The 25812-nt window shown below is 45.4% G+C and overlaps 1 protein-coding gene across 1 annotated transcript in view; it reads left to right on the top strand.

The window, feature by feature from the left end:
- The window catches only part of cacna1ha (calcium channel, voltage-dependent, T type, alpha 1H subunit a), a 102503-nt gene that overhangs the window by 68029 nt on the left and 8662 nt on the right, over window positions 1–25812 (top strand). Inside the window, exons 11-28 of the mRNA XM_048244965.1 lie at window positions 1830–1981; window positions 3239–3424; window positions 4080–4197; window positions 5508–5663; window positions 6867–6957; window positions 13502–13704; window positions 14792–15178; window positions 16241–16341; window positions 16447–16570; window positions 16946–17014; window positions 17353–17537; window positions 18151–18277; window positions 18377–18508; window positions 18732–18821; window positions 19188–19380; window positions 21811–21962; window positions 22186–22295; window positions 23927–24060. Coding sequence (XP_048100922.1) covers window positions 1830–1981; window positions 3239–3424; window positions 4080–4197; window positions 5508–5663; window positions 6867–6957; window positions 13502–13704; window positions 14792–15178; window positions 16241–16341; window positions 16447–16570; window positions 16946–17014; window positions 17353–17537; window positions 18151–18277; window positions 18377–18508; window positions 18732–18821; window positions 19188–19380; window positions 21811–21962; window positions 22186–22295; window positions 23927–24060 — 2710 coding nt within the window. The remainder of the gene's footprint in view (window positions 1–1829; window positions 1982–3238; window positions 3425–4079; window positions 4198–5507; window positions 5664–6866; window positions 6958–13501; window positions 13705–14791; window positions 15179–16240; window positions 16342–16446; window positions 16571–16945; window positions 17015–17352; window positions 17538–18150; window positions 18278–18376; window positions 18509–18731; window positions 18822–19187; window positions 19381–21810; window positions 21963–22185; window positions 22296–23926; window positions 24061–25812) is intronic.

Raw genomic sequence — 25812 nt, 5'->3', positions numbered from 1 at the left:
CAACACACTGGGTACCCATTTAGCACTATGGGGTACCCAATTTGTCTAATATTGATGACAGTATTAGACATGCCATGCTTCTACCCGAGACAACAACGTTACATATCGTAATGCCACGAGGTTCAGGCACACCTCAGCAATGTCAGAGACTCTATTGTCCATATTTGAAGTCAGTGTGGCATGAAAATGAGTTTGAAGCAGTTATTTTCAAGGTAAATCAATTACATTATGTTTTTTAACGACTGAATTTACCGCTTCCTCAAACTTAATTGCTTTTGAATGCCGTGTGGCAGAGTGCCATCTAAATAGCAGTTGGTTGACCAATTATTACCCAAAATGAGATAGTCTGGCAGGAATCCATTAAAATCTACTTTACTCTAACATTGTATTGGCTGTGACCTAACAAATGTTCCAGGGTAAAGGCTTGCTACAGGTCACTGATTTCTCAGTCACAGCCTGTGACCACATGTAAGGATTTCCATATTGATTTGAATGGGAGTGCCAAGGAGAGGATGATGATAGGCGTCTCTGATTACTCTGCAGAGAGCCAGACAGATGCGATAGTCTTTTGAGTGCAAATGAGAAAAAAACAGTGACCTGATCTGTCTTAATATTCTGAGCACAAATGATTTCAATCAAATGCTGCAGCATGCTTCGACTTGGCTGGAAATAAGACACAGAAAGTGCTGTGACTAACTCTATCTCTGAGATTTTGATGTTGCAGAACAAAGAAACCCAAAACCCAGTATTGACTGTTTTGACCTGCGATGCGCTTCAGTCTCAGCTTCTCCTGACAGGGTTGTCCAAATATCATCGACTGCATGGTGCTCCTGAGGCAGTGTTGTTTCTATGCTCCTTACCTCAGAAAAGACACAGAGAAAAGATGCAGTGTTCACAAACAGAGTATTTTTATTTTAATTTTTGTGTTGTTGTGATGAATCCATTTTAATCACAGGTTTTACTGCCCAAGAAAGAGAAATTTGAAAGAATTTTGCTATTTTTCTGCAAATCAGCTATAATACTATTTTGAACTGCTTTGAATTGGTGAGATCAAAGTCACATAAGAGCTAAGAGCTCATAAGAGCTAGACCACAGAGGTGGTCTGTAATTTGGGCTAAATGAGATAATTGACTTACATAATTGATTTGTGTAATTGATTGCAAATTTCAGCAATGCACTCTTGACCCCTTATGACCTGGTGGCTGCCCAGAGCGGCATGTGTCTCCTTTCGAGTGTGTTTCTACCTACAGTATTGATCAGTATTTGGAGCGTTTCAGGGTTGTAATTGCATGCGTTTTAACATTGCGTTACAATGCACACTGCCACCAGAATCTGTCTAGTCAGATGAGCAGACTGATCGATCTGATTTCATATTGCTTCTTGGTTCTAAATAGTTACCATATCAGGCACACAAAAAGTGCAGCAAATAGCTTTTCTCGGTTTTCATTGTTGTTGTTGCACAACAAAGAAACACAAAGCTCAACATTGACAGTTCAATCGTCCGTCGAGCTTCAGTCTTGGGCTCTTTCTGACAGGTTGTCCGAATATCATCGTGTTGGTTTTTCCATGGCTCTATAGTCCACACCTCAAATCACACAGATGAAAAATGACTCCCAGCCACTGTTTTTTACAGAGCCAGTGGTGTTTCTGTTGTTGAAGAAGCACACAGGGTTGTGACAGGGTTGTGATGTGTATGTGTTTTTGTATGTGTGAGAGGAAAAGTTTCTAAGCTTGTATGCATATATGTGTGATTGCTCACATGTGTTTGTGTATGCATTTGTGTGTTTGTGTGTGTGTGTATGTGTGTGTGTGTATGTGTGTGTGTCCAGCCTGACGAGTTGACTGACATCCTGGAGATCAGCAACATTGTGTTCACCAGCATGTTCGTCCTGGAGATGCTCTTCAAGCTGTTGGCCTTCGGGGTGTTCGGCTACATCAAGAACCCCTACAACATTTTCGATGGGATCATTGTTGTCATCAGGTGAGTGTGGTCTTGTAGCCTTCTTCATAAACAACCTTTCATGAGAACTTTATTTTAACCAGGGTTTTCAAGGGAGGCTAGATCATAGTCATTCATAGCAACACACTTGAAAATACACAAACAGTTTTTCAACCGTCACTGACTTTCACGTCAAGGGGCAAATAATCAGGGAAAAAACATTTTTGTCTAATAGAGCATGACGATGCTGATGGACAGCTTCACTGACACCATTTATGCGTCTTACCTCTGGGCGCGTCTTTTTAAATCTTGTCAACCATAACAATGTGGCCGTCACTCCTGCCCTCTATCTGATAGACTTTGAATTTGTGCCCTTCAGCCTGTGTGTGTGTGTGTGTGTGTGTGTGTGTGTGTGTGTGTGTGTGTTAGTGTTGATTTATACGTCAGTGACGACTGATGCGGTCTGACGCAGAGCACACCTGCAGGGGTGAAAGGGCCATGGGCTCGAGGGTGTGTGTGTGTGTGTGTGTGTGTATGTGCGTGTGTGCGCGTGTGTGTGCGTGTGTGTGTTTGTGCATGACATCAGCGCATCCTCCGGGTAGCCACACTGCACAGTAATCATCTGTTGTGCCAGGAAAAATAGCTGACCTTGGCTCATGGGGTGCGCTTATGTGATGGATTCATGTGCTGGGAGCTGCTGGCAGCCGTGGTGCCATGTGTGTGTGCCCAGTAGTGTGGAGGGCTAGATGTGACGTGCCGTACGCTGACTGGTGTACTGTGCAGCGATCGTTTGGTGGCTATTAGTCTAAGCTGAATTAGGAATAATATCAATCCAGACAGTGCTATGTGGTGGAAAAGGTGGACAAGTGTGGGCTGACGTAAAACATAAAAGGATATTTCATGTTATACACATAAAATGTACATACTCAGAATACAAGTCTCTCTAAACAGAGCACATCTCTCCAGTCATAAAACAAATACATTTAAAGATATGATTGATGAATCGCCAGCTTTAACAGCCTAGCTTACTGATCTAGCAAAATATATTTCTCTGTACCTGTAGTCAGCTTTAGCCAAATGAAATTAGATTGTGCCCATTAACCTTGAAACAGGAATAAATTCTGCCTTCCAGGAACTACCTAAATGTCTGCTGGAGCTATAATACTTTGTCTCCTCTACACCAGAGTAAGAAAGACATTATCTCAATAAAAGCATTTTGTGTGTGTGTGTGTGTGTGTGTGTGTGTCTGTGTGTGTGTGTGTGTGTTTATGTGTGCGTGTGTGTGTGTTCGATCGGTAGTGTGTGGGAGATCATCGGTCAGGCGGACGGGGGCCTGTCCGTGCTGCGGACGTTCCGGCTGCTGCGGGTCCTGAAACTGGTGCGCTTCCTCCCAGCGCTGCGGCGGCAGCTGGTGGTCCTGATGAAGACCATGGACAACGTGGCCACCTTCTGCATGCTCCTCATGCTCTTCATCTTCACCTTCAGGTCAGCGCAACGCCGCTCTGTGTGCGTCGTCTTGTTTTGTGTCCAATATGGTCAGCTTCCCCCATGGTCATCATTTGTGTTTTTGTCTCTGTATATTCAACAATGTCACGTTCCAATCGTTCGTTTAAAGGTGTTTAAAGGTGTTCCAGGGCTTTGGCGTCTTTCTGTGTGCCTCAGTGTGTGAATGTGTGTGTGGCTGTTTGCAGAGTGTGTAACCCAAGAGAGCGATACCATCATTACCATCCTGTGGAAATAAGATAATGCGAGAGTGAACGCTGTAAGACACACATGTCTTTCATTTGACTTTTAAGATGAATAAGTGTATGGCAGAGTGCTCTGTCTGTGCAACCCTGTACAATGGTGTGTGTGTGTGTGTGTGTGTGTGTGTGTGTGTGTGTGTGTGTGAATGTGTGTCTGTCGTTAAGTGCAGTGAAATCCTTCCATCTGATTACCCATAAATGCCATTCTGGCTACGCAATGTGCTCTGTGATGGACATTAACCGATCTGATAATGGGCTTTCTCCAGCCAGCCAGCCTCCTTCTCTGAGGGCCAATCGTTGCTCTCAAATTGCTCTTTTGGTTGATCGCTTATTATTTTTGTTTGTTTGTTTGTTTGTTTGTTTGTTTGACTTTCTGTTGCTCTTTCCTGCCACAGTATTCTTGGAATGCATCTGTTCGGATGCAAGTTCAGCACGACCACGGAGAACGGGGACACCATTCCGGACCGGAAGAACTTTGACTCTCTGCTGTGGGCCATTGTCACTGTGTTTCAGGTCAGAACCAACGGCTAACCAGAGCTGTTCCCCAGTTGCATGTAATCTCCATGGCATGAGTGTCCCTTTGACCTCCATTATGGCTCTGTCGCGAGGGAGTGGAGCCCCTTTGGCTTAACAGGGGTTAGGGGGGGTCACTTCTGTGACTTCTGGAGATCCTTCTGGAAGCCTCTCTCAGCAGCATCTGAGAGAATATGCCCCCACAACAGGGATCCCTTCTGCTACAGTGTGTTCTCTCTCTCTGTCTCTCTCTCTCCATCTATATATCTCTATCTTCTACTCTTCTTCTCCCTCTTTCTTCATCTATCTCTCTTTTTCTCCCTCTTTCTCTCTCTCTCTGTCTCTGCTCAGCTTCAGGCAGTGAGGGTGTTATTCTCCTGCATGGCTTGAGTTATCGCTGTGAAACCGTGAGCTTTGGCTCCTCCACTACCTCTCCCATCTCAGGCTCACGTGGGGATGATCACCTTTAATGCACTAAAAGGATTGTCCTGTAGTTCTGCGCTCAGCACTTTTTCCCGCCTCTTTTACCTCTCTTTCTTCCCCTCTTTATCTTTCTCCCTCTCCCTCTCTCTCTCTCCACCCCCCTCTCTCTCTTTCTCTGTTGAGGTGCTGAACTCACATTTTATCTCACAGCATACTGCGTTAAGTGGAATTAGTTGGGCCGCTGCAAAAGCTTTTATTTGTCTTGAGGTATTATGGAGTCAGAAGGTTAAATTTTAGGATTTAGACTTACTTTCAGGGGGAATTAGACTTTCCATACTGTGGCGCTCACATTTACACAGTTACAGTTTTACACAATTTCTTTGGAGTGACTTTTATTCAGACGGATCTCGATACTTCAGACAGGGCCTGTAGGTCCTCAGGTCCCTCTGGTGTACAGCGATAGCAACGGTTCCCATTCCAGTCAGGACCACTCTTGTCAAGCCACAACGTCGTCATAAACATGCCGCTCACCTGTCACAAAAAGTCTTGTTGTCTTATGCCCAGCATCTCAGACTCCAACGGTGTGTTATGCTCCGTTGTGACACGAGTCATGTTTGGTCACTACCACAGAACAACAAAAGCTGTTTGTTTTCAAATATAGACTATAATCTTGTACAATTTGGCATTTCATGTGGAATTGTGTTAAAGTCACTTTTCACACAGAGGAACTAGCAGCTCGAGCTAGGTAAAACCAATTGTTTTCGTTTTTTTCCGTACCGACAGTACTCGGTGACCTCGAGAAACGCAGATCTACTGTATGTGAAAAATTGCCGGATTTCAACTTTAAGTACTGACGATGTTATTTCTTCTGCTGATTGCCTCTGTAGATTCTGACCCAGGAGGACTGGAACGTTGTGCTGTATAATGGCATGGCCTCCACCACGCCTTGGGCTGCTCTCTATTTTGTGGCCCTGATGACCTTTGGAAACTACGTGCTGTTCAATCTGCTGGTGGCCATCCTTGTGGAAGGTTTTCAAGCAGAGGTAAAGGATGACAGCAGGAAAACTATAAATATATCAATACACACATACACACAGACACAGTCACGCACACACATATGAATAATTCGCATAACTACAGACATATATCATAAATGTTGAATTGCTGTTGTTTTGTTTGACGTTTTGTAATTTACTGTATATTACTTATAATGTCTCAGAACCTGAGCCCACAGATCAGATTAAGAATAAACGATTGGAGATAAAACAAAATCTACATCTAAAGAATGTTCGAATCATCAAGGAATAATGAAGCGGAAAGATGACTGAAATATATGACACCATAGAAACACTCACTGAGCCATTTTACTTCATGACCACATCTCTGCATAACTGCAGTATGTGGAATGTTAGATTCTTACATCAGCAACCTTCAGTCAGATCAGATGTGCTATTTCAGGCGTGGTAGGGAGCACTGTGCTGTGCGGTGTGTTGCTTGTCTTGTCAGGTTCGGCGTGCACTACAACACCGTGATTGTCAGCGCTGTCTCTGGCGCGGTGATAAATGTTAGGCCACCACCTGTCGTGTTTGCTCTCTGAGCGGCGCCGACATCCGTCAGCAAACCAGCGCTCAGCAGGAAGTGGAGAATTCCCCCCCCGATACGCACGACTCCCCTCAGCTGTGTTTGATTGGCTGGCGGTCTGGTCATGGTCTGTGGGGAGCGCAGCTGCTTTCCTGCAGGGTGTTAGAGCGGTGTTATGGGTCAGCGCCGGTTTCCCTCCACCCACTTGTCACCCAGGAGCCTAGCATTAGAGACGGAACCTCAGGTGCTGGAGGTGTGTGTTTGTGTGTGTGTGTGTGTGTGTGTGTGTGTGTGTGTGTGTGTGTGTGTGTGTGTGTGTGTGTGTACCACTTGTGTATGTGTGTGTGTGTGTGTGTGTGTGTGTGTGTGTGTGCGAGTGCGTGTGCGTGTGCGTGTGCGTGTGTGTGTGTGTGTGTCTGTGTGCATGTGTGTGTGTGTCTGAGGTAAGTGCAGGATGCTTATAAATGCCACAGGGGTGTCAAGGCCAGAGAGCGTGACTGCAACTGTGTCCGAGTCTTTCAGCATTCTCGCCTGGCTGATTCTCCTCAGAATAATAACTCTATAGTTGTCTTCGTGGCCGGTCAGACGCTTCGGACTTTCCACGTGGATGTGCCGTCACCCCCCAGGCATGGACTCATCTCCTGCTTGTGTTGCTGCTCTCACAGGGGGACGCCTGTGAGAAGTCCGAGGCCGACGACGAGAAGAGGTCTTCCAATTTCGAAGAGGAGGAGAGGGTGGACGAGCTACGAGACAGAGGTAAACCCACCAATCAAATCTCTCCACTTATCATCATCACCTATCCGCCCACCAGACTTTTGACCTATCAGAAGACTCCACCTAAACACCCCTCAGCACACACAGACTATGCCGCAGGCTGTCCTTCTCTGTCTCTCTGTCCACACACACACACACACACACACACACACACACACACACGGTCTAGTACATCATATAGATTGTGCTGCAGACTCTCTCTATTTTCCTTTTCTTTTGTCTTTTTTGGTCTCCCCCCTTCTCTTCTTCTTCTCTCTCTCTCTCTCTCACACACACACACACACACACACACACACACACACACACACACACACACACACACACAAATGGTTGAGGGGTGTTATGAAACAAGTCCCGTCTGTCTGGTACAGGTTGCTGCACAGCATGATGAGATATGTGGAGAACAGACAGGAAGATACACACACACACATACACACACACGCACACACACACACACTCACACGCACACACACACTTATAGCCCAACACAGGCAGCACCCAACAGCCCATAGCATTAAACTAAAACTGCTCCCATACACACACACACACACACACACACACACACACACACACACACACACACACACACACACCTCCAGCACAACAGGCAGCACCCAACAGCCCAATGTTGTAATGTGTATACTAATAGTCAGACCAGATTATATCACTATGGTCTCAGGTCATTTTGCATAATGTATTTTATCACTCAACCTGCCTACTTATAACTGCACCCCCTGGTCAGTTTACTGATGCTGATGTTAAACACTGTACTGTTTAACAACGTATGCATAGTGATTACACAAGACAGAATAATACCTTATAATTACTTTTAACCTGACAAAGCCTGTCTTTGATTGCTTTAAGTAAAGTGTAAAAATGCCCACACCAGTATAAAATATCATAGGCAGGCATAAAGCAGTATAGACTAATTAAGATGTTGTGTTATGAATGTATGCACAAGTCGTTATAAATATAATGACGTTATAGAGATGATAGAAAGTGTTACCCAAATGGTATAGAAATGTTGTGAAAGGTTTCTGTTGCAGAGTGATTTCAGACACGACATGAATGTGAAGTGCAGCGTGTAATGTTGTATTTGAGCAGTGAGTGGTTTAGTGTCCATCCTGAGGATTATTCCTGAGAACTACAGTAAAAAGGTATAGGTCAACATCAGTGCGTTGATGTTTAGATCATTTCCATAAGCTGTCATCTGCTCAGCTCATTTCAACCAAACCATTAGGCTGTGGATATTCTGACACCACTGTCTTTGTAAGTGATTACTCCAGCAAAGGCTTTGAACTAGTGTCACTGTTCGAGATGAGGATGTGTAGTGATCCGTGACCTGAAGAGTGTCCTTTTTAGCTTCCCTGTGAGTGCTGATGAGGACAGATCTTTGGCCTGTCCTGTAGGCTAAGTCGGTCAGTTCTGGCCCAAAGCTTTAGTGGTGTGGGGGATGTGGATAATCAATCAAATGAATTGATTAATCGTCACTTTTGACTTTCAACAATTTGGAAAACAACATAGTCACTGTTTAACAGTTATATTGCCGCATTGCGTTTGGCAACACTGTTTTTGTTTTGTCTTGAGTTATAAATCCAGTACCCTTTGCTTTACAGTGGTAACTGTACATTACTGTTCAATTTCAATTCAATTTAATTCACTGTTAATTATTTCAAAGTTAAGCAAATGCATGAGGTTTTCAAAATCATTGAGTAATAAATAATTGTGATTGCAATTATTGACCAAATTATTGTGATTGTGGTAAATAATTGTGATTGCAATATTGACCAAAATAACCAGGATTGTGAGTATTGCCATAATTAAGCAGCCCTAAGATGCTGTGAGTCTCTCTTGATCAGTAAATTCTCATTGATAATTTACTGATCAATATTCACAATACTGATCACTTACCCTGATGAGTCTGGGTACAGGTCATCTTATGTATGGGACAACATGCTGTTGTAGACATTCAGGTGTTTTACTCTTTGGAGAAACTGCAGGGTAAGGGTGCTTAAACGTGTACACCTATAAATGTCCCATAGTACTCTTACAAGAATAGGACAAGAGCACACTCACGCACACACACTCTTACATACTCTCGCACACTCTCTCTCTCTGTTCCTCTCTCTCTCTTTTCCTCCCTCTCTCTTTCTCTCTCTCTCTCTGTCTCTCACACACACCCACGGCTGGGTGCACACACTGCGCAGCCAGGCGGACGGTTTAGGCTGTGGAATGGCAGCCATAAAACCAAAGGAACTGGCTCCCTGAAGCCACATTGAAAGTGCGCTCTCCCACTCGCTCCACATTTGCAAAAATTACAAGCGTGAACGTCATCATGCTCACACACGTTCACTACCATTAACTTTAACTACTGCTCCTACTGCTGCTTGGCCACTCCCCCCCACATAGACACAAACACACAGATAGAGATAGATAGATAGATAGATAGATAGATAGATAGATAGATAGATAGATAGATAGATAAATACTTTATTGATCTCCAAGGGCAAATTAAAGGTCTCAGTAGCATACAGACATCACACACAACATGCACTTACAGCAGAAAAAGTAATATACCGGTACATATAAAAAAAGCTCCACTGTACAATAGAGACAGTAGAAGATAAACATGATACTAAAATACTAAATACTAAATATACTATATAAACTAAATCAAATATCAAATATCAACATAGTGTGCTTAAAGGTGCCATGTGTAAGAATTGAGGTAAAAATATCCAAAAAATGAGCTACACGCATCAAAAGAATGAGAAGAAATAAGGGCGATGATGTCATTAAAAAAATGACAAGGTATAGTGCTGCAGAGATATCAACCTGAATTGGCATACTAAATTACTAGCCACAGCCCGACAGGTGTCATAATACCAGTTTTCGCCATGGGGAGGCGGTATCACGGGCAACATAACCGCCAGCCAAACTGCAATACACGTGTCTCAGTTGTTACTCTAGGGTAGACCAACTCACTTTCTGGAGGTATACTGCCCCCATCTTTTATGAAATGTGGAGTATGAATTGATTTTTTGCCGGACATTACACATGGCACCTTTAAGGATGATCAAGCATGAGAGGGCAGGGACTGAGCCTGTAATTCATAGTGCAGCTAAGGATGATCGCTTCCTTGTTGTCCCTGTCAAGGGTGCCATGGACGTGGACCCCTCAACAGACACAAACAAGATGCAATATACAGTTGAAAGGGTGGGGATAGTAATATGGACATATAAGAGAATAATGTATAACGTAGACAAGATCATATCATATCAAGATCAACAAAACTATGTCAGTGCAAGAATAGGTTGAGGTAAAAGGGTTACAGCCATTGGTCAAGTATTGAGTATAAGGTATTAAGCATCAAGTACGGACACAGTCCAGGAGGGAGGGAGGGGTTGTGCAAATCTGCTAATATAGCATGTAAACAGACTATGCAGAGAAGTCACACATTCAAACACACACACAAAACGTGGTGGAGGAGTTTGTGTTTACGGTAGTACACAAACACTGCTCTCCACTGGCGGAGTTCATGATCATTAAGTGCCGACCCTTCTACCTCCCCAGGGAATTCACTGCGATTCTGCTGATCGTGGTGTACATCCCCCCCCCAGCAACAAAAACAGTGATAAGAGCATGGCACTGAATGAGCTGTATCGGGCCGTCAGTGAACAACAAAGTGAACACCCGGATGCCTTCACAATCATCGCTGGAGATTTCAATCACGCCAATCTCAAAACTGTACTACCAAAATTTCACCAACATGTAAACTTCCCAACAAGAGGACAAAATACCCTGGACCTTGTTTACACCCCACAGAAAGAAGCCTACAAAGCCAAACCCCTCCCCCAGATCGGACAGTCAGACCACATTAGCATCCTGCTGCTGCCCCGATACAGACAATGAGCAAAAGTCACCAAACCAGTTCTGAAGGAGGTGAGAGTGTGGCCGGAGGGGGCCGTCTCACAACTTCAGGACTGCTTTGAAACAACAGACTGGGATATTTTCAAAACAGCTGCCACCCACAACAACCACATTGACATTGAGGAATACACAGACACTGTGACCTCCTACATCACCAAATGCATCGATGATGTTACAGAAATAAAAACACATCACCCACTCGGGCCAACCAGAAGCCATGGCTGACAGGAGGCGATCCACAGACTGCTGAGGGCCAGAGACAAAGCCTTCAGAGCTGGAGATGTAGCTGGCCTAAGAACAGCGAGGGCTAACCTGTCCCAGGGCATCAGGAAGGCAAAAAAGGATTACACAGACAAAATAACAACACACTTCAAAGACAGCAGAGACGCACAGAGCCTGTGGCAGGGCATACAGGCCATCACTGACTACAAGCCTGCGCCACGGAGCTGTGAGAACAACACCTCTCTGCTAAATGACCTGTAAATGAACAGTTTTTTCGCCCGTTTTGAAGCACAAAATGACACTCACCCACCTCCCCCCCACGACCAACCCCACTACCTGTCCTCTGCCAGCGTGAAGAGGACACTAGCCACCATTAACCCACGCAAAGCAGCGGGCCCAGACAACATACCAGGCCGAGTGTTGAAGGACTGTGCAGAAGAGCTGAAGGATGTTTTTACAGACATTTTCAACACCTCTCTGGAGCAAGCAGTCATCAATGACTACCGTCCTGTAGCACTCACACCCATAATCATGAAGTGCTTCGAACGGCTAGTCATGTCACACATCAAAGCCACCCTACCCCCCACCCTGGACCCCTTCCAGTTTGCATACCGAGCCAAACGATCCACGGAGGATGCAATCTGCTCTGCCCTCTATCCAGCCCTCACCCACTTGGACAATAAAGACTCATATGTGAGAATGCTGTTCATAGACTTCAGTTCAGCATTCAATACCATAATACCACAACAACTCATCAGCAAACTGGACAAGCTAGGATTCAGCACCTCCCTCTGCAACTGGCTGCTGGACTTCCTGTTGCAGAGACCACAAGCAGTACGTGTCGGGAACAACACCTCAAGCACTCTGACCCTAAGCACGGGGGCCCCACAAGGGTGTGTGCTCAGCCCCCTGCTCTTCACACTGCTAACACATGGCTGTACAACCACTCACATCTCCAACCATCTGGTGAAGTTTGCGGACAACACAACACTGGTGGGCCTCATCACTAAGGGCGATGAGGCTCACCACAGAGAAGAAGTAGACCTGCTGGCTAAATGGTGCAAAGACAACAACCTTCTGCTGAATGTCAGCAAGACCAAGGAGATTGTTGTCAACTTTCAGAGAGGCCACAAACAACTGCCACCACTGTCCATCGACGAAGATGCTGTGGAGAGAGTGAGCAGCACAAATTCCTGGGGGTGCACATCAGCGACGACCTCTCCTGGACCCCCAACACAGCATCACTGGCGAAGAAAGCCCAGCAGCGCCTCTTCTTCTTGCGCAAATTGAAGAAGGCAAGTGCCACGCCTCCCGTCATGACCACATTCTACAGAGGGACCATTGAGAGCATCGTGTCCAGCTGCATCACAGTGTGGGGCGGAAGCTGCACAGATCAGAACAGGAAGACCCTCCAGCGCATTGTTAACGCAGCTAAGAGGATCATTGGAGCACCACTCCCCTCCCTACAGGACATTTACACCACCCGCCTCACCCGCAAAGCACTAATGATTGTCAAGGACAAGCCTCCGTTCCCGCACCACCAGACTTACAAGCAGCTTCATCCACCAAGCAATCAGGATGCTGAACACTCTACCCACTCTCCCATCACTGACAGCCCCAGGACGCCCTGTGGAACTGCACTGTGACTGCGCAGCCTAACGTGTTGCTGCTTCTTATCAAGCCTGATATACTTTAAATGACTGCATATCAATGTAAATATACAGTACACACAAGGACAAGTTTAAATTTCATGTAAATGTTATCAATGTTATTTATCACTCTGCCACAATGCTGCTGCTACTACTACTCTGTCAGAAGGTTACGCTAGGACTATGTAAATATACAACAACTACCTCTATTTTTTTGATATATGTTCTATATTTCTATATTTTGATATATGTTCTATATTTCAGTCTCGCACTTTAATGTCTGTATGTGGTATGTCTGTATATTTTAATTTTTTTATTGTCTATGGCTATGTCTATGTCTAAAGTATGTCTATGTCTGTATTTAAAGTATGTCTATGTCTGCATGGGAAAGTAAGAAACGAAATTTCAATTATTTGTATGACCAGTGCAAGAAATTGACAATAAAGCCGACTTGACTTGACTTGAAACAAACACTCTCTCTCGCTATCTCTCTTAATGATGTCAGATCACTATGTCAGGATGTTTGCAGGCTGTTGGGTGCTGCCTTAGTTGTGCCTGGTGAGCTGGAGGTATGTTTGTGTGTGTGTGTGTGTGTGTGTGTGTGTGTGTGTGCGTGTGCGCGCAAGGCGTCGCGGCGTCGTCGCGTCGCGTCGGTCGCGTCGCGTCGTGCGTGCAGTTTAATTTTAATATCACGCTCTCTGCTCCACCTCTCCCCCTCTCTGCAGAGCTGAGGATGCTGATGATGTCGGCCAATGGGCATGTGGACCCCCGAGGCTCGCTGGCGCCCCCTATCATCATGCGCACAGCTGCCACCCCTATGCCCACGCCCAAGAGCTCCCTGGGGCCCGAGTCCATGCTGGGCTTTGGGGACTCCCGTCGCGGGAGCGGAGCGTCCATTGACCCCAACACTTACGACCAGAGGTCCCTGGTATGTGGAATCATATTTGTTTACTTTTTTCATCAGTGAATAGGTCTTGATTTTGAAGGAATGGGACAAAGGGGGTGTGAACCTCTTCTATATGTGATGGGATCTGGGAAGACACACCTCAAGGTGAACTCAATAATCGTTATATCAATAATCTATAATCAATAAACCTCTCTGGTGAAATTTCACCAACTTAAGGTTCTGATACCATCCTACTGTAGCAACATACCATCTTTGCGAAATCCTGGATGTTGCTAGGATGGTGTCATAATCATAAGTTGGTGAAATTTCACCATGTGTTGGGTTTTCCCAGATCCCAGATCACATATATAAAATGAGATTATGGATAATGGAACATATACCAGATTATGGAATAAACTGTAAATGTAGCTTCGCTCCATGTATGTGTATGTATTAGTACAGTTGTGCTCAGTGTATGCGAGAGGCTCTGAACATTTGAAATTCTGACTTTGATTTGGGAAATGCCACAAGGAAAAGTGATTTTCACTGTCAGATAGCCCTCAGAATCTAAAGCAGTTTATAGTTTTGTAGAGACCGAGACCTGTGCTCTCCATGGGAGCTGAAATCTGAGGACACACTGTACAGTAGCTCCTGTGTGTGCCTCGCTGGACGACTTCATGTTCAAGGGCACTCACCTGCCTATGTGATAAAGTGAAGTGCACTTTTGAAGTGGTAAAAAAATGGGGTATTTCATGTATGTTTGTGCCCTGTTCAGTCAGTTCAGTTTCAAGTGTGCTAACCAGCCTCTAACAAAACCGGAGTACACTTTTTAAGTAGTACAAAAATATTTTGTTGGCAGAGTGTAGCATGTAGAATGTTCCAGTTACTTTTGATGTGCACAACATACATCGAAATCAGGAATACTGGAACTGTAGACAGAGCTTTTTTAGACAGGCTATCCTTTAGATGCATAGTCCAGAACTGCACACAAGCTACTGTATTTGTAAATGAATGACCCTTAGGATATGTATATCTAGGGCTACTCATGCCAGGAATTAGTCCCACACTTGTGCTCTGGCTGTGGTCTGTGTCTGTAAGTGACTCTGCTCTCCGTCCATCCCCCACACAGACCAGCCCTCGGCGGTCCCCGTGCCACCCTCGTGGGCCGGGCAGCAACTGGGGCAGCCGGCGGTCCAGCTGGAACAGTCTGAGCCGCGCGCCGAGCCTCAAGAGGAAGGACACGTCCGGGGAGTGTGAGTCGCTCCTCTTGGGGGAGGGCCGGGGGAGCTTCGAAGACGACGATGGGGGCGCGGGGGGTGCGGGGAGGCCAGGGACCGCTGGCGGAGGCTCCGTGCAGCACCCCGGGTCCCTGGACTTCCCAGACATCCAGCTTGGCTCGGGCACATACCAATCGGGGGAGTATCACGACTGCAATGGGCGCATGCTACACATCCCTCCCGGCGTCAGCTCCGACCTGACCAGGGAAGACTCCAACACCGATGAGGACCTGGAAGATGTGAGTGACGTCAGGCGTATATGAACATGCATGTGTGCATACTCATACTCATAATGAACACATGATAATTACATACAAATAAATAGACCCATGTACATGCTGTACTACTAATAATATAATAAACACACACACACACACACACATACACACACACTGTCTCTCTCTGCGCCATGGTCGTGTTGACTTGGGCAGCAGTGCCGTCCCGACTAGTCCCATCCTATGAGTCGGACGGAGAGGAGAGGCATTGTCACATTGTGGTTGATATGCCATGACACACTAAGCGCAGACTTTAATAGTGTTTCCGTGCGACAGCGAGAGTGACCTCTGGTGCTGGAAGCGATGGTATCAGGGGCCACTGCACAGGACTGGAGCCTGTGGTGGCGCTTGAGTTCGGAGAGCTGTGCAGTGGAGTGGGTGAAAACAATGGGGCTGTCCCTCCCTAGGGCCAGATTAGAGTGCCATCAGAGAGGATGTGTGTGCTTGTGTGTGTGTGTGTGTGTGTGTGTTTGGATGGATTTACTAAGACTTGTGAAGAGGAGTCCTATGCCTCTTAATGCTCTTGTGAAAGAGGGAAGTGTGCATCTACACACTGCATCCACAATTAGTTTCAAACAGCCCATCCCCAACTCTGTGAAGAATGCTATTGTCAAACAAACCAAAACATATCAAATGGATGAGTGTTTTCATACTGATGTGTTAGAATAAAATAGAAAGAGCATACATCCTGAACATCATGTTTTTTTTCACCTTGTTGGACAATAGCAGCATCCATCATTTGCATTTGATATATGCTGCTACTGGTAGTGATTTTAAACTATGAAAAATATTCTGTTATATCTGTGTAAACTACTGCCTGTTGTGGCCTTACAAATGCATATGTCAGTTGCTGTTGTTGTTGATGATGATTGATTGATTGATTGATTGATTGATGGAGTGGAGGGTGATTGGATCTTGATTGGAACAGGTGTTATATTTACAGAAGTCCTTAATGTGTGGATTTGGTGTTGCACGTTTACTGTTGACAGCTAGTGACTGTTTCTCTGCCCCTCTGTCCTCTTTCAGGGCTACTGCTACAGGTTAAAGAAGATTCTAGAATCCTATAAGCCCCAGTGGTGCATCGATCACGAGGAGTGGTCACTGTATCTGTTCTCCCGTGAAAACAAGTGAGTCGGCCATTTTGTAGGTGTGCGCAGAAGGTTCAAGCTTTTGGCCTTCCCTTTTTCTTTCATCAAGATTTTTGATTTTGTTGTATCTCTCCCTCTTCCCAGATTTCGCCAGATATGTCAGAGAGTCATAGGGCACAGGATGTTCGACCATGTGGTGCTGGTGTTCATCTTCCTAAACTGCATCACCATCGCTCTGGAGCATCCCAACATTAAAAATGATAGCACGGTAAACTTCACGCTGTAAAACGTTTCCTTTTTGCTGTAAAATTTGATCACCACTTTCCAACATGCATGGCCAGTTTATGATATGATTTAGTGTAATGGCACTTTTGCACAGTGAGACACACCCCCACGGTTGATTATACAGTGTTATACATGTCTTAGTTGAATGGCTGGGATCCTATAAATACTGTACATGTAGATGCTGAAAAGTCATAACAATAATAAAATGCATGGTCTACATCAGCCTTTGGCATTGGTGGCTGCTTTCCATTGCCAACAGGCCACTTAACTGAGTCATAGCAAAATAACCTGCAAGTTATGTTGTGGTCATGTATATGAAGGCTGCATATGTAATAATTACCCCCCCCCCCCCCTCCAGGAACGGTGGTTTCTGTCTGTATCCAATTACGTTTTCACTGTGATCTTCATCGCTGAAATGACTGTGAAGGTAAGAATAAACTCCCCTGAAATAAAGACCCTCCAAAAAGGTGTATGTTATTCATCACAATGTGAATCCTCAGGCTCATAGACTTTTTCCCCAATCTGGATTGTATTCAATCCAACCACTGTATCCATCCTGTCACACACATCAGTCTGTATCCAGTCAGTCACTGTATTCAGTCTGTCATTTACAACAATCTCCTTCTTGATCCATCTGACACACAATCATGCCATTAGGTTGACTAAGGCATGGTTGATTAGCACTTGATTCACAGTAAGAAGCTTGCCTAAGTAGCTGGTAAAATAGTGAAAGCTTGTCCTTATTAACAAGTTTGTTTCCTTCAGGTGGTGGCTCTCGGCTTCTACTCAGGAAAAGACACTTATCTCCAGAGCACCTGGAACGTGCTGGACGGCATATTGGTCTTTGTGTCCATCCTGGACATCCTGGTGTTTCTGTCTTCCTCTAACGGCAACCGCATCCTGGGCATCCTGCGAGTGCTGCGTCTCTTGAGGACCCTGCGGCCCCTCAGGTGTGTGAGAGAGAGAGAGAGAGAGAGAGAGAGAGAGAGAGAGAGAGAGACCGAGAAAGAGAGAGAGACCGAGAGAGAGGGAGACAGAGAGACAGAGAGAGAGACAGAGAGACACAGAGAGAGAGAGAGAGAGAGAGTGTAAGTAGCCAGCTGTCCATCCATTTTTTTTCAACATTGAAATAGGAGACAAAGACCTTGCCTAGACCTTGTGTAAAATGTGATGAAATGTGACTCCCTAAATGTATTTCCTACATAAGGGATTGCTTCCATTCCCTAAATGTGACTACTTGTTTCCATGAATGTTGCCCTGACAACCTCAAGTGTTTAACCCACAACTGCAACTTTTGACTGAACTAGGAGTGTCCATTTCTAAATCACACTATACAGCCAAATAAAACAGTTCCTATTAAGCATGCTGTTTGATTCCTGAGATGTGCAGTTAACTGTTTTAAGGTCACTCACTCTCAAGTCTTGATGAATTACATTTGGTCGTAAATTGGATTGTATCACAGCCTATATAATATGAAAATGCAACAGTAAATTACCATTTAACCTTATTAGTCTAGGCTGAGAAGTTCCCTTATGTAAAGGTCTTGATGCTGTGTCCAAACAGGCTCATAAGTCGAGCCCCTGGCCTGAAGTTGGTTGTAGAGACGCTGTTCTCATCTCTGCGACCTATTGGGAACATCGTATTGATTTGCTGCGCCTTCTTTATTGTCTTTGGCATTCTGGGAGTTCAGGTAAAGGCCAAAGAAACATCTCTCACAGTATTTCAGTGGAGACATTGTTGTACGGTTGTATGTAAACATTGAAGCTCTGAGACTTGTTTGTTCTCATAGCTTTTCAAGGGGAAATTTTTCCAATGCGAAGGGCCGGACATTCGAAATATCACATCCAGGACTGAATGCCTGCAAGCCGGCCCTTCTTACCGGTGGATACGGAAGAAGTACAACTTTGATAATTTAGGCCAGGTGGGAATGCATGCTCTTCATTGCATAGATAGAGATGTAAATAGATAGAATACGTTTTCTTATTTCGCTGTAACAATTCGCATGTGGCAAGGACGTAGCATGTAACTAGTGAAACACCAGATGCCTTGTTATTCACCATAAGTTTTGCCAAAAGCACTGAACTATTTAATAAAGGCAGACTGTGACTAGTTCTGTGACTAATTCATTCTGACTCCTTCCCTAGGCTCTGATGTCACTGTTTGTATTGTCCTGCAAAGATGGCTGGGTGAACATCATGTACGATGGCCTGGATGCTGTCGCAGTGGGTGTACAGGTGGGTGGCTCTGGAATTAACCAGACAGAGGCTGATAACAGCTGGGAGGACGTAGAGGTGTGAACAACAAATATGCCACATCTATGGACACTGATGATTTTGTTGAATCTAGCATGCACTTTGCACAAAATATTACATGAATGCCAGCATTAGATCCGCACACTTGGAACAGTGCAACAGACGTTCACCCATGTCAGCTTATTCAAACCATTGTTGTGGATGCTAAATTATTCACGTAAATTTGTCATTTGGATCCTTTGAGATGTTTTGTTGGTTTGAAAGACCCCATTGTGTACTTCCCGTAGTGATGCTTCCTTCTCTCTCTCTCTCTCACTCTCTCTCTCTCTCTCTGTTTCTCTCCTGCAGCCGATCCGTAACCACAACCCGTGGATGCTGCTCTACTTCATTTCCTTCCTGCTGATCGTCAGCTTCTTTGTGCTCAACATGTTTGTGGGCGTGGTGGTGGAGAACTTCCACAAGTGCCGGCAGGACCAGGAGATAGAGGAGGCGGCGCAGCGCGAGGCCAAGAAGCAGCGGCTCATGGAGAAAAAGCGCCGGAGTAAGGCCAAATGCGGGTCTGGTCGGTAGTCTGTTTTTCTGAGTACTGCCTGCTGCCAGCGCCTGAGATGGAAAAAAAAGAAAATGAAAGAAAAACAAAAGAGAGCGAGCTGACCACGCGTGGTGGTTGGGGGGTGGAGGGGGAGAGGTGGTGACCGGGCCAGTCACCGGTCCCCCGAACCACCCCGGCCTACAGAGTGGCTTAGTGAGGGGTTTGGGTCCCGGCGATGGCCCGGTGGAGTGGAGTGGTGGTCGCTCCGCTCGGCCAGTGACCCCTGTCTCCCCCAGCCACTATGGAGGGCGCAGCACCGCTTGGCAACCCTTCGATGCGCTCTCGTGCTTGTGTCTTCTGGATGCGCCTCAAGACATGCAACTGGGATATGTGAAAAAGACAAAACAATGTATATATTGAGATTTGGCAATAAGACTCGATTTCACTCAATACTATCAAAACAAATGAGAGGGAGAGAGGGAAAGAGAGAGAGAAAGAGAGAGCAAAAGAGAAGTGACCGAAAGCCAAACGTAGGGGGCCTGGGGACGTTTTTTGAATCCGTGTGAAGATCATGGCATCCAGCTGAAAGAGTTTTCAGTAGCATGAGCTTGCATGTTCTCCTCATCATTCCTGTGTCTTCCCCCACACCCGCCACCCACACTTTGCATGACAGCAAGCCTTCAAGGGGAAACACACAGGGTCAGTCCATAAAATGCATGCCAGTGGTGACCTTGTTTGGTAATGATACTATGGTCCAGATGGAACCTTCTGGAAAAAACGGCAAAGGGAACCAGCTCGGCTTGTAGATATTAGGGAAGTAGCCCTGAGCACCTCACTCCTAGTCACCCTCACAACCCCCCTTCACATAACCCAACACACACACATATACACACACACTCCTCTAGGCAAGAGACCCACCAGCAGCATTAGCGGGAGATAAGCGACTCCCCTAAGGCCCCGTAAACACCGCTCTCGCTGTCTGTCCTAATCAACGGCATACAGAGAGACTACCCAGAATTCATTCTGTTCCACCCCCCCCCCAGCCCCTCGAGAGCTAAGCTCTCAGTTACTGGCGGCCATTGCAGTACATGATTCAATGAATAACGGATCGTCCCACGTATCATGCATGGGCACACTTGTGTGTGTGTGTGTGTGTGTGTGTGTGTGTGTGTGTGTGTGTGTGTGTGTGTGTGTGTGTGTGTGTGTGTGTTTTGTGGGTGTGTGTGTGTATATCGAGGGGAAGTTGACTGGCATACAGGCCACAGCCTGACTAATGGTGCCGCTCATAATGTGTGACAGCTTTATCCACACCTGTCACACTCCTCCCCGGGACCATTTATTCAGCCAACGGATTAATGGCAGCTCTCATCACGAGCTACGCAATGTCACTCGCGCGCCGGCCCTGAGATCATCTCACTGTCCCAGATACGGTTAACGCGGTGCGGGGACCCCCTTCTTTTCCCTCCCTAAAGACACACGGAGAGGGATTGATGTAAAAGCATAACCAGGTGTAGAGGGACTCGGAGGGGAATTTGTAATGCTTAATGGCTACCCCACCGCTTTAGTGCTGAATTTCACTAGAACAAAAGCAAAACTACTAAGATGCTACGAGGTGCTTCTCGTAACCCATAACTAATACCTTTTCTCATGGCTTCTCGCATATCTAATGAAACACCCCCACTTTTACTGATCATCAATATTTGTTTTAGTTAGGGGACAGGTTTTTACTCGTAATCCAATGAATGGCTCCATTGACCAATTAATCATAGCTTTATGCATGCGCAAGGCTGCAGTATAGATGGGTTGCAAGTGGCCTCTCTCCTCTCATGTGGTAAGTTTGTATTTACCAGTAAACATGCTAAACATGGCAGACTCAGAAGGATGGATTAAAAACAAATGCTTTCAAAAAAAGTGTCACTTTTACCATTTCTTGCACTTTAAAAGAAATTAATGTCTTCAGTGTGGCTTACTGCACAAAGCCACTGTACACTGTCCAAACCTCTCACCCATGTCTCGTTGTTAAATCTTTTGGCAAAACGTAGCTAACATTGTACAGTCAACGTTCTGTACGTACAGTAGGACCCCAAACAAACAAAATACACGTTTTTCACATGGACAGCCAAAGACAGTCATGTTTACACTGGCATGGTCAGTTTTAGACAGGTGCATGCATGGAAGGCAAAGAGACAGCACAGAAGAGTTGGAGAGACACACACACACACACACACAAACTATTTTAATTTGACCTCTGACCCCACTTAAGTAGTTGACCCCTCTTCTGTGGTGTCTGGCCGTATGGCGAACATGCTTTGATTCTCGCTGCCTGTTCCCCAGTGTGACTGTGTGCACGTGCCTGTCTGTGCTGACAGCTGCTTTTGTCATGTTCTGTTTGTGTTTGTGTGCGTGCGTGCGTGTGTGTGTGTGTGTGTGTGTGTACAGAGGCTCAGCAGAGGCCCTACTACGAGGACTACCATCCGGTCCGCCTCTACATCCATATGCTGTGCACCAACCACTACCTGGACCTGTTCATCACCTGCATTATCGGCATCAACGTGATCACCATGTCCATGGAGCACTACGAGCAGCCCGGGGTCAGTTGCGTGCGGCTACTTCCTGTTTTAAATCTCTGCCCTCCCCTCTGTTCCTTCTCCCTGTTGTCTCCCATTTTGTTTCCCTCACTTGAATCTCTTCAATCAGTTCTCTCTTTTACGTTCTGCAGTCTTTTCTGCGTGGTTCACTGCCACGTTTCATTTCCCGTGTCCCACATTGTGTCTCACTGAACCTTAAACGAAACGTCTCTCTGTTTCTCTGCAGTACCTTAACAAGGCTCTGGCGTACTGCAACTATGTCTTCACCGCCTTCTTCGTCATCGAGGCCCTGCTCAAGCTCATTGCGTTCGGGCTCCGGCGCTTTTTCAAAGACAGGTACAGAGCCGAGCAGTCGTCTGTGCTCAGCACGTGGAAGAGCAGTCGTCTGTGCTCAGCACGTGGAAGAGCAGTCGTCTGTGCTCAGCACGTGGAAGAGCAGTCGTCTGTGCTCAGCACGTGGAAGGGGACTTTCCGTCCCCAGATCCATCCCTTTATGAAGGACACGAGACAAACAAAAACATGCATTAAGTTAGTTTGCACAGGCCTTTGCTAGTGGATGGTTCTTTCTAAAATGTTGTGTCTACATGAACTTTCAGAGACTAATCTTAGGGAAAAAGCACAAAGAGATGCTTCTTCCATTTAAAATGGACTCGCTGTGGCGTCTCCTGAGGCTGGTCCTAAAAGCTTTGCCATGTTCCTCACCATGCTTTGTTATGGCGGCTTTAAAGCCCTTAGTCTCTGCTCCTCTTGTTCTGAGGCCCTGTGGTTGTAGAACCGTCACCTTGTATCACACCACCAGCCCTCCCATACCACACACACACACACACACACACACACACACAGACACCACCCTCGAGTGTAGTGTAGTGTAGTGTACGTATGAGTGGTTATGTGTTTCAAGCTCACTGCAGTGTTCACACAGTGGCAAAGTCAAACAGCTGCACAAAACATGTCAGCAGTCAGACAATTGGAGACAAAAGGATCAAATGGTTACACTTTACCTGAAGGTATCTACATAACAGTGACATGACACTGTCATGGACGTTTCATAAACATGTCATAAACGTTTATGACATAATACTTCTGCCATTCGGTTTTTGTCATGACAAGTTAGGTTTAGGGTTAGGATTAGGGTTCATGTGTCATGACAGTGTCATGTCACTCTTATGTAGATACCTTCAAGTAAAGTGTTACCGATCAAATTAGTTGAACATAAACAAACACTTTATTAAGACAAGATTATGTGTGTTCAGTTATTAGAAACAACACAAGATCCATGTATTAGGGGAATTACATATAATTGAAAATGTATGAAAATGTTCAGAATTATATGCCTGCTAGCATGGACAGTTACAGCAGAGTGAAGAGCTTTTTGCCTCAGACAAATTTAAATTTTAAGTTAGCTTTAATATCTTATATAATATGATAATATCTTAACACATACATGTGTCATGTCAAAGCATTAGTCCCCAGTCTCTGCGTTTCCAGTTCTAGACAATTGTATTATTAATGAATGTGACAGCACAGTTTAATGATCTCTGGCTCAGTTGTGCATAATGCATTAAATTGTTCTATGTTTAACTGTGAATCATGGCGACCCTGGATTTGACTAAAACATTAGTTTCAATTAGGAAAGATAGAATTAAATTAGATGAGATTTGATACCCAGATTCTCATCACTACACTTTCATCACTAACACAGTCATATTTGAATGTTGTAGACATTTAGGAACCAGACACATTCAATTAGCCATTAACTAGGATTAATTTAGCATGCACTCCTTCATCAATGTAATTACACGTGCGCACACACACACACACACACACACACACACAAACACAAACACACACTTTGTTATGGCTAAATGTTTACATGCTTAGTTGGGAAAAGCTTGCATAAATGTATGTAGTAATCTGACATGTGTATGTTGCACATGTAAACACATTTTTTATTGCCACCCTGATAGATGGAATCAGCTGGACTTGGCCATCGTGCTTCTGTCCATAGTGGGGATCACACTCGAGGAGATCAACATGAGCGCTGCCCTTCCTATCAACCCCACCATCATACGCATCATGAGGGTCCTGAGGATCGCCAGAGGTAACGGCACGCCGCCCCACACACACACACACCCCCACCAACTCACCGACACCACATGCTTCCATCACAATCACACCTCAGAATCTGCTTTATTTGGCCAAGTGAATTAGTAGTACACACAAGAAACTTAGTTTCAGCTGATGAAGTCTCTCTAGCATTACAATCATTATAAAGACAATACAACATAGAAGTTATAATATTGACAGTGGCATCAGGCCCTGGGTGGTGTCGTCACCAGCGCAGGACAGCGTGTAGTATCAGGAGCATAAAAGTTTATGGGGGGAAATAAACAGTGAAAGTGTCTGCGGGTGCCTCACTCTCACTCTGTGCAGATTGAATTGGCTCGCCTCTTTGAACACAATGGAGGAGTAATTGGGAACCTGAGGTGTTGATTGCGTAGGGGTGATATGTTGAGATGGCACGGTTCCACCGTGGTTTTGTTTTGCATGAAACAGTGTATGTGAAAGAGGTCTGTGTAAAAAAGCCAGAGAATGTTCTGGGTTATTGATGAGGCTGAGTTTTCTGGCTTGGCTGAATTGCCTTTGTTGATTATATTTATGTAATTAAAGGGGAACTATGCAGGTTTTTTAGCTTAATTTACCTTAACTTAACAGCTTCGGAGTCATTGGAATGGTTATATGACTTTTTTCGGGTTGAATGGTGGCTGTCTCACTTTACCCTAGCGCCTGTGAGGGGAAACACCACCCTTGCAACTTTGGGCCGGCGGGCCGACGGCCTCAGTGTCAGGAAGTAACGAGTGTAACAAATTGCTTTATTGCACACATACACGCCAGGCACCGGCTAGAAAAAGGTAGCGATGGAGTTTCTTGTTCTGATTTGATCAAGTCATAAACCTGACTTTCTTTGGTATTTCCTGGTTCTTGGTCTTATGTATCTGCCTTTAGCTCCTGTAGGTAGACTGCCCTTATTAACATACAATGCTGCATCAAAAATCCTTGATAAAGCTCCGCTTTAACCCTCTCTGGTTGCATGTTAATATACTACAGCCAGCATTCTACAAACATCACAGGTTCTAGTTTTCTGGATTTTCTCACAGATGTGACTGAGCTCTGTATGTTGTAATCTTTCCAGTTTGCTATGTTTAATGGTACAGTAGCCTGACAAGCCAGACCCACATCAAGATATAGGGTCTGGAAACTCACCATTCGCAGTGCTCAATCCGAGGGGCGGGATAAACGGTTGTCTTTCAAATCCCCTCTGCATGCAATAGAATAGTGCTACTCATGAGTCCCATGCATTTTCCCACCAGTGGAGCTAGTTGCCTAGTTGATCAAACTTTTGCCAACTTAAAAAAAGCTTAACTCGTGTCACGCTGTTGGCCAGCAGCAGCATCCATCTTCTTTGTTTCCAAGTAGCAGGGAACCGTCACAACTCTGCCATCATTATGTTAAGCCCGCCCACTGACTCTATACATGATGTGATATGCCTGATCGAAGTTTCATTTTTCCAGCTCGCAAGCCAACGGAAAGTTGCTACTGTAGACTACCCTGGCTGCAAATTACATTTGCTGCCGCTAGGGTGCGTCTAGATTTCTGGGCTAGTAATGGTGCAGAAGTAGTTGAATTATCTAAAACTTTCAGTTTGAGCATATGAAAAAAAGAGGAGGCAACATCATTGCTGTAAAGCACAGCATCCATTGTGAATGGATGAGCAGGCGATCTTAAAGGGACACCAGGCAAGCCTGATGCTTTTTCTCTACGAAACTCCCCCTCGCTCGGTCTGAAGCTCTTT

This window comes from Alosa alosa, chromosome 6 (genome assembly GCF_017589495.1).
Source record: "Alosa alosa isolate M-15738 ecotype Scorff River chromosome 6, AALO_Geno_1.1, whole genome shotgun sequence".
Classification (NCBI taxonomy): Eukaryota; Metazoa; Chordata; class Actinopteri; order Clupeiformes; family Clupeidae; genus Alosa; species Alosa alosa.
This window is presented reverse-complemented; position numbering and strand designations above follow the sequence as displayed.